Source organism: Polyergus mexicanus, unplaced genomic scaffold, assembly GCF_030449975.1.
Source record: "Polyergus mexicanus isolate NDT 795.1 unplaced genomic scaffold, iyPolMexi1.0 SCAF_13, whole genome shotgun sequence".
Taxonomy (NCBI): Eukaryota; Metazoa; Arthropoda; class Insecta; order Hymenoptera; family Formicidae; genus Polyergus; species Polyergus mexicanus.
Window position 1 is genome coordinate 554619 of NW_027223333.1, and position 19274 is coordinate 573892.

Genomic DNA, 19274 nt, shown 5'->3' on the forward strand with positions numbered 1-19274 from the left:
CATCGCGATGATCGAATTGTGAATCATTATTCCTCATCAATCATCTCACGTTTCAATATTATCTCCCGTTTGCTATCCGGTCGTAATAAGCATTTTTACATCTACGTTGCGTGATAAAAGTTCATTCTCTACCAGCATTATACGATTCGTAATTCATACGTTAAAAAAAGAGAGAGAGAGAAACAGAGAAAAAAATTGCGGTTTACCTTTTCAAATGATACTGATAATGGGGACGAATTATTAAAAGTGCTTATGTAGCGCATGAAACAAACAGCGAATGGCACGCGGTCATTATCATTCTTAGACGATGATTTCATTTGAATGAACTAGTAATCCTTATCGACCAGCTGAATTTTTCATTTCCGTTGCATTTGATTAACGGGTCTATATAAGTACACGACGATTTATGACACGTATGTAATAATAACTGTAAACAGAAATAGTAAACCCTCTCTTCCACAAGGATATGGAGCTCGCTCAACTCCGTTTGACAATTAGATTTACACGTAATGATGATTCTCCGAATGATTCATATGTGAATCATTCGAAACGCATAGATTCAATTGTAAATTACACATGCAGTATGAAAAAATAAAAATATATAAAAATATATTATAAATATTTTTACTAATATGAAGATTATATAAATATATTAGTAAGTATTAGTAAATATATTTTTTTTTACGACCGTCTTAATTTTCGATTACGAGAAATGTCGATAATATAAATAATTATTGTAAATTATCTCTTGACGATACCTGTGATCGATTGATGGTCACCAGTTATCAACAGCTGATCTTGACAATTTGACGCGTATCCATGTTTCATAAATTGAATTTCTGTAGATATATATAAGAAACTCATAATTAACATATACAATACGATTCTCAAACCAATATGTCATTAAATAAAAATATAATTATCGTGGCAAGAGATCCTTTAGCTTCTATACGTATCTTAATTATTATGCAGGAATCAATGTATCAATTTTTATTAATCGTGAAAAGACATATACTTATTTACACGGAGTTTGTGAATTAATTAAAAATATTTTCAACGTTGCACTCTCTAATATTAATCTCTAACGATGCGGCGCTGATTACGTAATAAGTGCAAAGTTGGAGATAATTTATTCTATTGCATAATATATATTACAAAAGCAAAATAGCAAATGTACATCAGTGTGCAGTGTCAGCATGTTTACAGCTATAAGTCTAAATATATAATCGCAAAATGCAAAAAAATAACGCGACGTCCATTTCTCTCTTTCTCTTTGTATGGTGAAAACATATCGTTCGCTTCCATTAATTAATCGTAAACTGCTAAACACTTTTCTTATCCTCCTAACAGTTGACAATTGACGTCAATTAGCCTCGGTCCCAGCAATTTACGTACAATATGGCATTTAAATGCGGTAAACAAGATGACAGGGGATAGTATATTAACACTTTCGAATGCGTTGACATAGCAACTTGCTGGAGCAATCCTGTGAATATTGGACATCTTATATTATTTCATAATTAATTTTAACGTAATAGAAGATTGTTTATTCTTACAAATCAGAGTTAAAGTGAAGAATATGAATTTCGTTCGATACAATCATATAAAAAAAGAGAGTTATTAATATCCGATACTATTATCCGAAATATTATTCTAGTCTAACGCGACGAGTCTAAATATATTCGACCTCTGAGGGAGTGTAGTTATCTCAGCGATGCACATGTACTATCAAACGTTCACTGACCGGTTCTGAGGAGGCCTCGTTAAAGAAAGAGTCGAGCCAACACGACTCCACAACTCGAGATCACGAGATGCGATCGCATAAAGCGAGGCTCGCGAATGACAATTATAGGAAAATTCGCAAGCTCTATATGAGGGGAAAAAAAAAAAAAAAAAAAATTAATATAGAATTGGACAATCGAAACGCGTGTTGATGTTAAGTGGATGAATCGCGCTGGAACAACGCGGGATGATAGAATTTTTATTTTCCTCGATCGGTTTCTTACATGTTAAATGTTCATTCGCACGCGCACGTTGCGTGATTACACGATTTCGGCGTCGTTGATGCAAGACGTACCTCGGGGGCGTATCAAGGAAGGCCTCTCCTCGATCATTCCGCGGATCCCTGTATCGCGAGCGTTCTCTCGTACACAGGTTTTCTTTCTCGCGACCCTGAAACTGGTCCCAACCGGACGGCGAACATCAAAGTCAGGTACGAGCATTAGCGGTTGCTGGCCTTGCGTTTCATACGATACGAAATATACCTCGTAGAAGAAGAGCACAATTTTTTCATAGTCAATATTTTGCATTTCGCTGGAAATTTATTATTCGCGACAAATGATAAAGAGTGGCGTCAAATATTGCCGTAAAAGAATAAACGGAACGATCCTTTATTTTCTTCCCCTATCACAGTCGAGGCTACGAAATACATATATTATATTTTACATCATCAACAATAATTAGAACATCGGCATATATGCATCTATGAAAAAATTCAAGATGCGACGATGAAAGAAGACGTTTATATATTTTATAGAAATAATAAAAACAACGATTCCTGAGAATATATACGATAAAGTGTCAAAAGTGCATATAATAATGATGTATTTAACGTACATCGCACAAAAGAGTAAGTGTTTGCCAGTGTATGGCACAAAGTAAAATAATATATCTAAATAAGTATATAGAACTTATCGTCTATTTTTTAAATGACCGTTGACGCTCGAGAATTGTAATTTGTAACCCAGAATTATTTTATTAGTCAATTTTTTAATTCGTATAAATTTATTGTATATTTTTCACAAAAAAAAAAAAAAAAAAAAAAAAAAATTATTATTTTTCGATCGAACGATTATATTAGAGAGATGATCGAGGGAAAAATATCATTAAGAGAATTAATATATATATAATATATATTTTCTATCGTTCTCTCTGAGAGAAATCTTGAAAAAATTATCTCATCCCTTCGACGCATCCGTGTTGTGTACCAATTGTCACCTGTTGCTAATCATCTTAAAGTAACATCGGCGATAAAAGCCGATGTGACAGCGGCATCAGCATCTCACTTGTTGCATCCGTGATGCGCGTGCAATAAACCTTGCGCAATGCAATTGTATCATGTCGGATTTACTCTCGTAAACGTAGAGTCTATATACACAAGCACAGTTGTGAATGAAGAGTCGTACTCTATCTTCGGGTATCTTACATTTCTCGCGCGTCAGCAATTGTAGGCACTGCTTTATAATAAATACGACGGCTATTATTTAAAAGTCACGTATAATATATAACGTATAGCATCCATACATATACAAGGATCATTGTACCCGTAGCACGTCGCGCCGATTTGCGGAAGCTAATCTGATCGATAAATGATGGCCCCGAGGACGGATCGAGATCGAACAGAATTTGATTTTATCGCGGATATACATCTAAAAATTATACATCTTGCCCATTATTGTACATTAATCTTGTGGCGATATAATGAGACGCGTTGCAGTGAGCCATATTCGCGATTATTTACCTGTCTTATCCATCTATCGCGAAAATGATGCGTATTCACGTACGCACGCGCGTAGGCATATCCTCGCCTTCGTAGCCGCGCGAGTGTTGCACAAGCGACAGTTTTTATTAACGAGAAAGCTACGATTCTCCAAGTGCGCGAAAAGCAGACGCTTGTTATTCTACGTTTCGCTCATAATTGCACTTGAATTAAAAAATAAAATTGTTTTACACACGCTTATTAGTAGCTATTATATATATAGGATATCCCTGACACCTGTGATGTTCTCCGTCAAAGACTTATCACCTGACACATAAGCGATTTAAAATAATTGCAAGAAAGGATTCTTTTAATCGAACGTAAAAATTGTTTAAATAAACGACGACTAAAATTTTACAGCCCATTTTATTTCGGCTGGTTCAGGGACGCAATAAAATGTTCAGATATGTTCTAAACACGTAGAAGATTCAATTGACGACACTGCCGCAGCAGAGATATCCCAAAAACACGGTCATTAATTATCTTTCATTGCGTCTAATAAAAAGTAACGAATGTATTCTCTTGTTGAGACTTTTGTACAATATCTTCACCGTGAAAAAATCTCCGGTTGGTCAGAAATATATTATTTAATTTATATTTAAAATTAGTCTTTCGACGAGTTGAAGGGGAGTAGCATATCTATGGAAGATATCTTTTGCAACGTGAACACCGATGTTCGATATTTTTGTAAAAAAGAATGCGATTTTTCGTATAAACAGCGCTTCTATTTTACACTACGCAAGAGTCGCGATGAAATTCCGAAGATACGTTTAATAATAGTGCCAGTTCTACATTCTACGATCTACAAGTTGTCGCGTAATCGTGTCAAATAATGTAGAAGCTCGTCGTTGAAGAGTTAAAAAGTTAAAGCTATCGAATATCCTCAATTAATTTTTTCATAGAATGAAAGGAATTCTTTTTCTCGCCGCGAAAGTTTTTCTCTCAACACAAGTAAACCGATTACGCATGCGATGCAGCTTAATGACGAGAAAACAGCCAAGGCTCCTCGCGGAACGTAATGCGAGTATATTCGTTGGTTAATCCAAAGGCACGTTGAACGCTGTCGTTCCATAGCGACTGTATTAGTCGTCGCTTCGGGGTCGATGATCCGCAAAAGTAAAGAAATGCTTGACGATCATCCCTGCCCTCTCCTTTCCTCGTCCCTTTTTATTTCCCAGGCGAAGAGAGAGAGATAGAGACAAACCTTAGAAGCTACCGCACTCCCGCAAGACGCGATTTCCCAGCGGCATCGGTGGGCGGAAGTTGTTGATCACCTGTAACGGGGAACAGAGAAGAAAAAAGATCGGTGTTAAAAAAACGAAGGTGTGTCGCGTGGCGTGTCTTCGTCGATTCGAAATACATTCTCGCTCCGTCGCCGAGACGACGTTTCGCGGTCGTCGACATCCTGCGAACGCCTAAAAATAGCCGCACATCATACGGCTCCGCTCGGTACTTTCGTGTATATCGGGCGAGAGAAAAAAGAGAGAAAAGAAAAGCGAGATATGTATCTCGCGCGGCTGGAAAATGGTAATCGCGGCGCCGCAGAGGCGTTCGTCGCGTCGTCACGTTCATCGCCATTCATTGGCATTCATTTATCAAACGAGGAGAGGAAGCGCGGGAGAACTTTCCGTTTAAACGAGGAAAAGGTGTCGTCGCCCTTGTATGCAAAGTTTCGATGACGAATAGAGAAAAGGTTGCGACATCGCACTCGGTGATACGTATCCTCTCGCGCGAAAGCTTACCGCTCCGTGATTCTCGTGACACGGGCACTCCTCGCCGCGTGGGAACTTCCGCAGATTACGAAAAATGTTCAACTGATGATGGGACACTTCGATGTACTTTTTGAAGAGGATCCAAGTGACGCTCTCGTTACACGGCGGCGTCGTTAGCGAGCCCAGATACGTCCAGTAGCCATTATCGTCTGAACGAGAAGAGAAAAGAAAATTAAAAATTACTTCTCGTGTTCGTGCGACTAATTGAAGCGATCAACTTTTAAGCTGACAATTAAAGCGACGCGTTGAAGAAATGTATAGACGTGTGTCAAGATAATCGTTTATATCAATAATAATGTTTTAATAAAGTTTTAGTGCGACAAATTTTAATCGTGTATTATACAATAAAATGCTGATTTATGTGTTCCCGTCTTCCAACGCGATGTAGCAAAATTAATTTCGAAATTACTATGACATTGAATTTAATTTAAAAATATATCTCAAAATCCATTCTCTCATTATTTCTCATATTATTTCAAGTTACGAGAATATTTCTGCCATATGTCGTACGAATGAAAGTTTAATAAGGGCGGAACTGTCCCGAGAATAGACAATTTCATTAATGTATTGTTCTCCGAGAAAGCAATATTTTTTATATAAGCGTGAACTCTTCGTTGTCTTATCTTTCGATGTCATCGGTGTCACTCGAGAGACATCTCTCCGAAATAATATCGATAAGTAGCATTAATGAGAACATCGGAGGTAATATTTGGATAAAGATCTACACACAAAATACATAAAAATATACTACACATATAAAAAAAAAAAAAAACATGCAAATATAATATTATGACATTTACGAAATACAAAAAACAATTCGGTACATTTTAATCAAGATTAAATTGCGAGGAAATTAAACGTACATATGTGCTATTCAATACAGATAAACACATACCATATCTTATCACGCAAATTGAAAAAGCTTTAATAAATCGTCGACGAAAATTTATATAAAGAAATACGCCTTGCAAGAAATTCATCTTCAGATGACAAACACGTCTCTTTATCTTGAAGAGTGAAAAAAAGGAATATCGATTACTACGAATCCTAACATGCGTCCGTTCGACCGTGATGCATCGACATGCAGGGCTTCGGGAAATCGGTTGTTTGAAAATTGTAAAGCTTTTTCCGAGAGGCGATGCTGCGAAAAGATGCGAAAGGAACGCGCAGCGTCTCTTTCTCTCGTATCGGCTCTCTTTCTCCAAGGTGATACGAACCTTGGAAGTCCCATTTATTCTCGTGTCGTGGAATGATTCGATCGGCCCAGCGCATGCACGGATTCACGCATCTCTGCGTGCCGGCTCGTCCGCCGCGCACTGAGTGGCGCGAAAATGCGGGAGAAACTTGGTTAGTAACGTTAATGCGGAAGCACACGCGATAAATATCGTTAAAAATAAAATGGAATCAGTGTTTATCGAAGACAAGGAAATTAATGAAATCTCGCCCAAAGTAATTAATTTATGGTGGTGGCTTTCAATCAGCCACATTTTATAAAATGTATCTTATAATATACGATGAATATTGATATTAAAGAAATATCTTAATTTTTGAAACAAGAGTCATACTTGTTCATATTTTGTGTGAATTTATCACATTTGAGAGTAAAGAAATGATAGGCGATGACAATTCTGGATTGGAATATTATTTATCTGGTGAAATTTTTGGTGAAATCATTAATTAATGATATTTTCACTGATTCAATTTAAGGAAATAGGGTTTTGATAAATTGATCATGATGAGTGTATAGGATGATATGTAAATGAAATAAATTAAATAAATCGAAACCATTTCAATTTGATTTCGTAATTTTCTTGTCCCGAATCAATTGATTGGATCAGGACTATTACACCTGTTATGGACTATTATCGAATCGACTTTCGCAAACAAGTTCCAACTATCGGTACGATTGTGAATATCGCAAGCGAAACAACAAGGACACGGATCACGGACACTATGTATCACTATGTAGACGGAATATCTGATCAAAGAGACAATTCACTAAATTGCATCGTACGATGTTAACTTACCGGGAAGGAGTTTACCAGGGTCAATAGGTTCCGTAATTTCTACGACCTCGTCCTTGTGCGAGACGTACGGCAGCAGGCGCGCGATCTTGTCCATTTCTTCATGTGTCTTGCCGACCTGCGAGCAAAAAAAAAAAGGAAACCATTACAAAGATATTTTGGCAAACAATTGAATTTCACAAGACGTAACGTCGTTCTCACCGAAATAAACATTCATTTTCATTTTCAATTATCTTGCAATCAGCAAAATAATTATACGTACAAGGCGTCTCAGATTTATGCGTTCCGTGAAATTTATCCGTGTCCTCAAATACGCGAAACCGACAAGAAGTTTAACGAATTATCTCGGACTTCATAAGTTTCTAGAAGTTCCTAGAATACTTTTAAGCGACCAAGACATAATGTTTGGGAAATTATCAAACGGTTCGGAAGCAGCGTAAATGTATTAGGAGGAGTCGTAAAAACGCTCGACATATCGAGCCAACGTTGATTATCGATTGCGTAACGACATTTTTCGAATTGTCCGACACGCCGTTACACGTGGCGCATAAATTTCTTTACGATACGTACGTTCTTCACGCGCGACGTATCAGGAAACTGCAGTGTGACGTTACGTAAGAGATAATCACGGTATATCTCGCGAGAAATGGAAATATCGACGAGTTTTTTGTGTCTCGAAATCGTGACGCGACTATTTTCGCGATTCTAACAATAAATAAAAAAAAAAAAAAAATAACATTATTTACGCGCGTAGAATTAATTTTCTAATCGCTTCGGATACATCGCCATCTCTTTTCACGGGAGGTTTATCGCGAGCCGCGATCCAAATGTTGAACACAAAATATTGCGCAAAGCGGAAATTATTTTTTCCGCAAACGATAACGGGCTACTCGCTGGTTTTGCGCTTGACAGAAACGTATACGTATTGTATTTCGTGCCCGATACGACGACTATATAATTATGTGTCCCCGGACGCGTCTCGAGTGTTTACGTAATCGACCATTCGACGGCAATCGGTGATAATACCTCCAACGCACGGTTATGGATTCCGTTCGCGCGGTTCGCTTGTCTTGTCTAAAAAAGCTTAAGTAACAGTAAATAGATGACCTGCCGACATAACCGAATTAGAATCCCTTGCAAAATAAGATGCGGCTTCCGCGCGTATCATCTGACACGTTTACACAAAGATTCGACGTGAGTTAACACATCGAGTCTAATTTAATATCTCTCTCTAAAGATATAAATTTATATCTCTTATATTTATATCTCTCTCTGTGAAAGATATAAATTAAATAAAAATAGATTTTTTAAATTACATTTTAACTCTAAAAAAAGTTCTTGAGAAATAAAAAAATCTTGACGAATACAAAAATTTCTTCAATTAAGGCGCGATTACTGAAACATTATATTGCACTACCAACCTTAAGGAAGACCCCCAGGACGGCCAGACCATCGGAAGCTTTCGCAGCTTCGCCGAAAGTCTTGTACTTGCTGGTGTTCCAGTGCACCAGATGCAGCTGAAACACAAACGGCGTCTTCTAATGAATCTAAATTACGTATATTAAATCTAATAGCGGACAATCAACTGGGAGGAGCGAAAGGACAGGTCGACTGAATACACAACGAGTGTCTAATCGTCTCTTTAAACAATTAATTACGGAATATCATTTTCAATATTTGTATACTGACAAAAATAGAGAATATTAATTATTATTAATGGTATCCTGTCTCCCTTGGATTATCCAGTATCCTCTTTCAGCTTTAATTATTCCATTGCCGCATTTCATCGAACGGTGGCGTATAACAAAGAACTTTGATTCGGTATCAATAAATAATAATTGCGTCCGCGGGATGCTCGTTACAGAAATTATGTATTCGATCCGGTAACTGGACGTTGAAATTCCACGAATATCCGATCAACCCGGTTTTCCTCGTCACGAAAGATATCGTCGCGTATAAGTTTTTTTTCGATAACGTCGTATGTGTGTGTCCGCGATAGGAAAGAGTGTATCCGTTCTAAGTACGTCGAAGACGGACGTGCGCAGCGATTAAATCAGCGAGCTGATTGCGATCGCCAATCGACTCGTTAATACGCTTTTAAGATTCCAGCCGTTTAATTAATGTCGAGCTTGTCTGAAAGTCGTCAGTGTTAAACTGACCCTGCGCGCGATCGTTCGACGAAATTCACGAATGTTCCGTTGAATCTGTCATGTGTGATGAAGAAACTTTCCATGCATTATGCGACCGTTGATATTTTCTTGATCGCGCGCAGGGTCAATAGTTGAAGTCAACTATTTATGAAAGATTGCAAATATACCGTTGCGTAGATGATTGCATAATCGATTTATCAAGTAAAAAAAAAAAAAAAAAAAAAAACCGCGATGAAGATAAAGCCCATTCTGGGATCGCGTCGGAAATGTGTCCAGGAAATACGCAATTTGTCTCAGTTAATTATTGGCATCCTCGATAGGACGCGATTGTTCGCCTACGAGAGTTCTCTCGGTGTTCGCAGGTGAACGCCAACGGTCTCGTTGTCCTATTCGCAGCCGCGCAAATGATAGTTTCAATGATAACGTCAATTATTGTCTTCCACTTCGAGCGCGTTTGTTGTTTCGTTTCTTCGCACTCGTATAACCCGATATGCGGCTTTAAGCCCACGCACAACTGCCAGAGCGTAGAAAGACTTTTGACACAACGCTGAGGGTATTTATCAATGCGACATACGGACGATAATAATGTTCTATTTATGAGACAAATGATGTTCGCAATAATCATATTATTATATTCCCGCGTAACATGTCCGTAATTAGCATCTTTATGCGCCGTACTTGGGATGAATAAAGTTTTTTATTCCTATCGCGGGGAAAGTTATCTGTTTCGTCATTTATACATTTACATTACGAGTCGATGTAAAATTACATAGATTTCGATATATCCTCGGGGAAATGATTCCGCTAATAAATCGCACATGGCGACTCTCGGACAAGGTCTCGACACTACCATAGCAAGCTCGCTACGAATGATCGCAAACAGTGAATCATACTCTCAACGTGGCCGGATTACAAATGAGCTGCTTTGGCATACGTTATTAATATATGCGAAATAATGCAAAAATAAGATAACTCAATTAATATTCTTCATTGTCTGAAATTTATTTCATCGTCTTAAATTTATTTGTCGAGGCGAATCTAACGACAATCTAGACACGTATTGAAAGTTTCAAGGTTCGCAGAAAGGAATATAATTATACTCTACCTCTCCGGCAAAAGCTTGCCCGTCCACCGTGTGTTCGGATCCTCTGGAATCGCTACATCCCCAATGACAGTGATACTGCTCCAGTTTGTAAACATCGTCCATCAACGGTCCACCGCTCAAAACTGTCGGCGACAGAAAAATCGAGAGATTTCTTATAGTATATCGCGCTTATTAAAAAAAAAAAAAAAAAAAAAAAAGGTGAAGGATTAGTATTAATTAGATCTCCCAGAAAAATGTGGAAATTTTCGCAGTACGCTTTTAGCGAAGCGCGCTCGAATAAAGTTGGCCGTGCCGGGCTCTCGTTTACAGATCGCTCTATTACAGGATACGCTTGATCAGCCAAATTACGTGGGTTGCACGGGGGCTATAACGAGAGAGAGGATCATTGTTATCGTTGTATCACGCATTTGCGTCGGCGAATCGCGCGTACGCGATCGCGTCGCGACGCATTTTGTCGCGCCTCGACTGCGATAAATTGTTTTGCGGAAAGTTTATCGCGCCAAGTTTTAAACGCCACGGAATTCTCCGAGAGCGCGGTAGAAGAATCTAAAATTATTCACCATGTGCAATGGGAGAAACAATTATAATTTTAAACTTTCTAAAAATAAAAGATACAGAGTTGTTTTATAATAGAAACCTCATTTTTCATCGATTATTCCTTCTTCTATCGAATGTAACAAGGTGTGGACTCGGCCAAGTCGTAACTTCACTATCGGTGTTCTATCCACCGATTGTTTTCCGTCACATATTGCCTTATAGAGCGCCGCGCCGCTTCGTGCCACATATGAATACACATAATAACGCCATCGGCGCACGGTCGTCCTCATTTCGAATACGCCCCGAGCACTCGGCGAAGGTAAAAGCCCTCTCTAAGCGGCACGAACGAAGTCGACAGTGAGGAGCCTTCGTTAAAACGATATACGATAAAATAGAATATACATCCGTCCGTGCATACTCACGCGCCGCATTTTACGACCGTTATTTATGCGAACGATATATTTTCTCCTCATCGTATATTTTCGGAATAAGATCGGTCTATTCGCGGAGAATCTTGCAAGGCTATTTTGTCTACGTTGAAAATGCAAGATCCGACTTGTGAAATTATAAGAGACAAAAGAACTCGGAGATGACCGCTGTTGTGGATGATGAGTTGTCGCAACTTGTCGCGCGCGGTTGATTTGTATCCGCGTGCGATGACATATGTCATTCTCCGCGAATAGCGATCTACGTAAAATTGGCCTTTAGTTCATCTTGTCGCGTGCGGTTGATTTGCGGCTGCGTGTATGTACCTCGCGTGTGATGATACGTCGATTCTGCGTCTGCATCTGCGTTTTTACAAATAGTGACGGAATGCAAACGGATCTTGATACACCGCGACAAAGCGCGAATCGTATAGTTTTCTCTTACGTAAAAGGCTCGTGCGCACGAATGAACGAGATTATAATAAAAATCATTTCCTTACGTAAGCCGTTTATGTCGAGCGAAAGAAAACATAGTTTCTCATACAGGTTGCTCCGTCTTAACTATGACTAACATAAGTAAACCACGTTCGCGACATAGCTGCCAGCGTATTAATGTTTATAAACGGGAAACTTAAGATGGAACGCGAGGCCGAGTATCGTAAACAATCATCTAAAATTATACTGGATCGCCATTTCCGGATGGACGAGTGGCTAAACCAATTTCGCAACACGCATTTTCATCCACGCAATTCAGAGTTTCGATCGCGACGTTAAATATATTATTATAAATAATACCTGGAGCGAGAAAGAGCCGTGATATAAATTTATTTCCACGAAGGAGGAAAGGGGAATTTATCTAAAAAAAAAAAAAAAAAAAAAAAAAATAAAGAAGGAAAGAAGGAAAAGGGATATCTAACATTGTATGCTCACATGTGCCTTCGCCCGCGGTATCCACCCGCCAACAATAACCGGGATTAACCAGCTTTCGAGAAGCTGTAGCCGGGTACTTCCAGCGTAGCGGCTTGCTGCTTAGAGCCTCGTGATCGGATTCTGCCCGTTTCGTCTCAATGTTCACCGGGCTTTGCCTAGAGCCGGCAGCCATAGGAAATTTCGTCACCCACGTGCTGGGTCCTGTGACAGAGAAGAGAAATATCGAGCTGGCGCTAATCCATTACGTAAACGACAGATGTGTCGGGATCGAAAATATAATTTCGGTGAATCTACGATTCGGTGATTATTCGTTTTTTCTTCCCTTTGATCTGTAAATACGAATTTCTCTCTCACTGAGAATGAAACACACGTGCCGACGCACTCGCGACAACAAAATAATATTGTAGAATAATTTTACGATACGAGCTCTTGCTTAAATAAATTGTAAAAGGCTCGCATGCCAAGTTAGCGAGCGCGAAACAAACTCTTTTTTCACGATGTATTGTCGTGGCGATGGTAACCGATCGAAATTTCCTTTCATCAAAATCCCGATCTTTATTTATCACTTTCGATCTCCGTAAAGTTTTGTTCTCTATTTAAGCCATACGAAAATGCGAGATCAATATTTCCAGAGACAATAATATTTCCTGGTTTTACGACATATTGACGAAGCGATAAACGACTTACAATTAGAGATGACCTATAAAAGCTATGAAAACGAACGATTATATAATTTATCGAACTTACATAATTTATTATGTCTTCAGTATGAATGTTATGTGTGCCAATTGAAATAATAATTCAGGACAAACACACGTCTGCGAATATCAATTTCGATAACAGACGGGAGAAAGTTAATCAACTATATTATCTCTAGTAATCTCACATTTTTCCTTATCAGCGACGTATGTAATGTATCGCCGCATTAAGCTCTCTTTATCGGGAACCACGTGATCTCGATGTTATTTGCAATGCAGTTAGATGTCAAACTGATTCTACCATATGAAAAGGGGAACGGCCACGAAAATTACGTTACACGACAATTAAACAAACATGGCCGACTTGCGTCGATCGGCCAACACGAAAGAAACAACTCGATAGTTTCTCTCTAATATATGTAACCAATGTGGATTTCCACGAGATCGCACGTGACAATTCTGAGATGCCGCGTGACATAATGTGCATCGCGCATCGTCCCTGCGTGTCGAATAACTTAGACACGTGATCAACTGATTGTCAAGAGACTCAAATTACACAAAATTAAATAATTATATCTTCGTCTATAGTCAGATAAAATTATATTCTCAAAGAGAAAGAGAGATTGTGATTTAAAACATCCATGTCTGGACGTCACGAAATTAAAAATCCAAGCAACGGATGTTACAAATTATTTTGTTAAATTAAAAAAAAATTATTATTAATTTCTACAACAATATAATAAAATCATATTACATAGCGAGACATTAGGATTTTCAGGATCACGTCCTTGATCGTAGTACACTTCGATTTCAGTGAACGTAGTGATATTTGCATAATCGTTCGTAAAATTGAGATACTTTGCGGAATGAGACGGATCAGTCATTCGTAAAATGTAGGAGCATGATAAATCCGTCTACGACATTGAGATCGGCGTCACGTGAACTCCCATTGAAGGATAAATATTGATAGCAATGAAACGCGCCCGCACAGCAGACCGTTTAACCGGTCTTTCGAAAGGCGTATGTTTGATAACGATGCGGGTGTTCGATATTTACTTACCGAACGGCTAATCAGCGACAATTATCGGCGGATTGCAACCGACACTTGAGAATACTCGATAAAGATATAAATCAAAGATAGTCGATTAATCTCTGATGTTTATTACCGCTAGCTAGTATCTACGTGCGACTTAATTAATCTCTATACCTCAGTATCCATTTTTTTGCACCGTTGAATAATTACGACGAACGATATCGTCGTCCGTAGACATGACAAATCAAATGCCTCTCATTATTTCTGCCTCGCAGCGGCGCAAATAGCGAGAACATTCGTTTGAAGGTTCGTTCAACCTTGCACCGCGATGATTCAACGAATTTAGAAAACATTGTAAGGCTGAATAGTAGGAGTCAAGAAATTGATGAAAATGTATTTAATAAAAATTTCCCTTTCTCTCTCTCTCTCTCTTTTTCGACTTTACAATTTTTTCCAATCAATTACTTTGCACATCCTCTACACATACGCATTTTTCTTTTTTTTCTTTTCATGCATTATCAATGCTGTAATCTTGAGGCCATCAATCATCGGAAACGTATAATATTATGTTACGTATCAAAGTATTTAACAACAGAATGGTGCCACGTTTTGTTACGCTTCGTCGTTATCCCACGATTACATGCGATATTTAGATGTCTATCGTGGAATTGTTACGTCGTGTTTGCAGCACCCCGCGTATCTTAATGCGCTGTAATCTTTGATAATAAAAAATTTTTCTTGCAATATTCACGTTTCACGGATCGAAAGTTTTAGTTTTTTTTTTTTTTTTTTTTTAACGAGATCCGCGCGAACGATTATCTTATCGATATGCTTCGAAAGATGTGCCATTATTTATTTATTTAATCTATTTCGAACAAGAAAAAAACACTCTGGTATAGACAGTTAATAAAAATAGATATCGGATTGATATATAAATCAAGCGGAGAGAAGATAACAGGAGAAAATCACAACTTGAGTATAATTATACATTGGAAAAAGATAATGGTATTCAAATAATGTATTAAATAAATGTGATATTGAATAATATTATAATACAATTGCATATATCTTTGGGGGAGGGAATATATTTTATTTTAAGTATAACTAAATTCAAATATATATATATATATATTTATATTAAATTGTATTTAATATAGGGAGAGAGAGAAGAGAGAGAAGTTTTCCATTTTGTGGAACTGACAATTACGTCGGGCAAATAAGTCACGTATATCGTATATGTTTCACCTTTGTGCATAATAAGCGCGAACGGCAGCCATCGCACAAAGTCGCCAGACAATTTGCAAGTTAATCAACGCGATCGAAGGACGATGAGACCGGCACTGCGGCCGCGCAGCTCACGAGATGAATCTCTCCGCATCTCGATCGTCTCCTGAACTTTCTTTTCCGCCGGTTTGTATCACAACAACTCGCAACAGCTTATTAAGATATATACACGTCTCGAACGCGCGATTTATGTTACTCGCAAACGGAACACGATCGCGGTGAAATATACGATCTTTCGTAATCTGTAACGAGCCGCAAATTTCTCGTGGAAAGTGCGAAAGCCGTTTCGTGGGCGAGAGAGCTTTGTAAATAATAAAAGAATAGTTCGCGAGAGTGAAATTGTGCGTTCTCACTCGCAGAAAGGATCTATGAAAATTGCAATTCGCTCTCGTAGGCGTCAAATACGCTTCGCGTATCGTTGAATGGGAGGAAAAAATGGAGTCTTTTTTATTTTCAATGTAATAAAAACATTTTCTTCTCCGCTGTTTTGATCTCGGATGAGGCTCGATTGAAATTGCATTCGCCTCGGCGGCAACCTGAATCGATAGAAAGCACCGCGAGTGCGATGTAATATATACGAGTGTATAATACGCGAATGGCAATCGGAGACCTTTTTGTATAAGCTACCAATTTTCAACGTTTCGGTCCTCTATTTACTCTTCGAACAAACGTCACCTCGTCTCCAAGATTGATTATACGATTCGCTTTAGCGTGTCGCTTTCCTATATAATTCCCGATTGTCATAAATTACGCAATTTTCTCGAATCGATCGTCCCGTTAAGTTGAAGCAAGATATTCCCGCGGGTATCTCATATGTTAATTAAATATAAGACGGAACATCTATCTTCGTTTATACGAGCGCGATCAAAATCGATGTTCCGGTACTCGTTAGGGAAACGGGCGGAATACGCAAATAAGGGGATCACCATGCGTTACGTGACTGTATTCGTGCATCCGCAAGAACGACCTCGATAACTCAAAATCCGAATTAATCCAGAAATAAAAATACTTCCTCTCGCGCCCTATCATTGTCCCTCTGAAAGTTATCTATAGATAAGATATCGAAAGAGAATGATTTCGCAAACAGAGCTTCCATTAACTGGTACTCGATCGGATCGCGCGGCCTAAAAATCACGAGGCAAGATAAATCCTCGGCGAAACAATTCGCTAGGCAACCCGCAATTACATCGCGGGAACATCGTGGGAACGATGTTGTCTTCCGAATAATTCACGACGATCGAATAACATCGATCAATCTCAAACAACGAGGAGTCAAATAACTTAATCATCCCTCTACGAGGTCTCATTTTTGGCAACGGGCCGATCCCGAGGACGCGCGTGCAAATCAAGCTACTCGGCGCGCTTCGCGCTCTCTCTCTCTCTCTCTCTCTCTCTCTCTCTTTCTCTTTCTCACAATCGGCCAAAAGATAGCGCTGACAAATTGACTCGAGATTAAGGACGTTTCGGGGGCATGCACGGCAACCCCGACGGAACAAAGTGAAACTGGGTCTGCGACCCCCCGCGTTCGTTCGTGTGCGTATCGCTGCACGTCCGTGTACGTGTGTCCGTGCGCGCCTGTACTTTCCGCGGAAACAGGTGCATCGGCCTAAGGAAGAAAACTATTGATTTTCATTTACCCGCGGAGAGTCGTGCGGCCCCCCTCGTGCGCACGACGAAGGCTACGGGGGGGAAGCAAGCCTCACCCCCGTCGCTTGGCACGGCCCGTTCGCCCTGCATTCGAGCGGGAAGACAATGGCCCCGGGTCAGTGAGCCTGTGCACTTCGGTGCCATTCGGAAATCGAATCGGGATCGACCGTCAAAAATTCAGCGAATGGACGAGAAAATGGGAAAAGAAGAGACTGTAATTTTCTTTAAATGTTGCCTTTTAATTTTTGAAAAAAGAAATTTCTCTCGCGGACAAGCCTCATATTTGATCATATTTTGACGCGTTCAAAGATAAACGGGTTAAAATTGATGTTAATTAATAATACAATGGATCGATAAAAGTCTTACAATTGGAGGAAGAAGACAAGCGCTTGTCTCGCGTGATCATTGAAGTATGAAGTTCCCGCAAGATTTCAATTTGGATTTCACTCCTCTGGGAAAGAAGAAAGTTTAAGAATAAGAGAAAATAATTTACGCACATGTGCGCCACATGTAATACTATCTGTTATTACCGTTGCATTTAATATAGCCTAAGACAATGCGCAAGAACACGACAAAATGAAAAAGTTAATGAGCCCATTGTCCAACTTGTCAATGCTGTCACGTCGCGATAAAGGACAAATAAGAAAAATAATTTCATCCCCCAGCCAGAAATGAAAGAAAAAAATATTTAATTTACACATATTTTTCGATTAACTTAATTATATTATAGATTTTTTAATTAATCAGTATAAATATGTGTGTTTATTTAAAGTATAAATGTAAATTTCAATGTCTTCATTACGTTTTCTTTTTTTTTCTTTTTTTTTTTTCAAGCAAAGAAAATTCTGACTAATTTATAATAAAATTAATTCATGCCTTCCACAACTCCAATTCAATTAATTCCGGCGATAAGTGTTATCGCTAAAACACATTCGTTCGCCATAGTTAATCGCAAACCGCGAATGAGGTACCAGGCTACCACGGCTACTAGCTACTATGTAGTTTTTGTAACATTAATACAGAAATATCCCGGTTATATGCATATTGGATAACGAATGGGTCGTGAATGTACGGCGATTGACAAAGTGGTCAATCAATAATTTCGATACGGTCCTATCAAAAATATAACGTACGTATATAAACTATGCAGTATCAAATACAACGCTCAACGCTCGCTTATGAGAAAATGATTGATGCGACAGTCGTAATTATACTGCGAAAATTAATTAAACAAAAAAAATTATATTTCTGCCAAAAGAAAAAAAATCATCCTCCTCTCTAAATTTTTTTCAATAATTTTTTCCACATCTTTCCACAATTTCTGTTCAGAAATATGTAACGTTCGTATATAATATTGCTTTCTACAATCGTATTAAATTTGAATAACTTCACTCACTCAATAAACGTCAGTCATGCTATACGCAATGCGAGACACATACGTATCTTACGCATAAAATTAACGTCGACGCGCGCGACTTTGAGAAATATTTGGAATATTTTACCGTTCTGGATAGAGTAGTCCCACTCGTCCTTCGAGCCCATTGCGTAGGCACAGGCGATTTATAAGAAATTGAGATCCGCGAAATTGAGATCCGAGTAGAGTTTACACCCGCTCGTCTTGTTTGTTCGCGCCGAACTTTCGCGTCAAAATGAACGAGCACTTGGTAAATTTTACCGACCCGGTCACCCGATCGTTACGTTGTGGGAATTTCGAAATCGCGGAAAGTTGTTCGATTGTTTCGGATCGCGATTCTTCGCAAGTACTTAATCCCGCGAAGAGAAGACTCTAGATTTTTTTTACGAGCGCGTCCTGTCGCGCGAAGATACTAATCGCGTTCCTACACGCGCGGATACTTTCCCCGGCAGAACAATTGTCTTGTAGTTTCCCCTCGCGCCACTATTTTTCTCGACGATCGGGCAACCGGTATAAGCTACGCGCCCTACTCCTACGGACGTAATACCGGCCGGCGCATCGGCACCGCTTTATATCGCGCGCGGTCACGTGAGTGCGCCTGGACTCGCCAGTCGCGCATGCGCCGGTAAATATTTACACGTGCGCGCTCCCCGCCGTGCGCGCGTACACATGAACACAAGCACACGTGCGAGATACAAAATGACGCGACGCTGACGG

At 39.1% G+C, this 19274-nt stretch overlaps 1 protein-coding gene across 2 annotated transcripts; it reads right to left on the reverse strand.

Moving 5' to 3' along the window:
* Positions 1–2360: 2360 nt before the first annotated feature.
* On the reverse strand, positions 2361–19118 carry Cah1 (carbonic anhydrase 2). 2 transcript variants are annotated; one of them, XM_070306595.1, is made up of 7 exons: positions 18646–19117; positions 12482–12682; positions 10590–10711; positions 8756–8851; positions 7338–7452; positions 5281–5459; positions 2361–4812 (listed from the first exon to the last, which is right to left on the reverse strand). In XM_070306595.1, exons 1-7 carry the CDS (start codon positions 18683–18685, stop codon positions 4744–4746), a joined length of 822 nt encoding a protein of 273 aa, XP_070162696.1. In that variant the 5' UTR covers positions 18686–19117; the 3' UTR covers positions 2361–4743. The 2 variants fall into 2 exon arrangements, with proteins under 2 accessions (XP_070162696.1, XP_070162695.1); XM_070306594.1 differs by lacking the exons at positions 2361–4812; positions 5281–5459 and adding an exon at positions 6237–6626 and having other exon boundaries at positions 18646–19118.
* Positions 19119–19274: the final 156 nt, after the last annotated feature.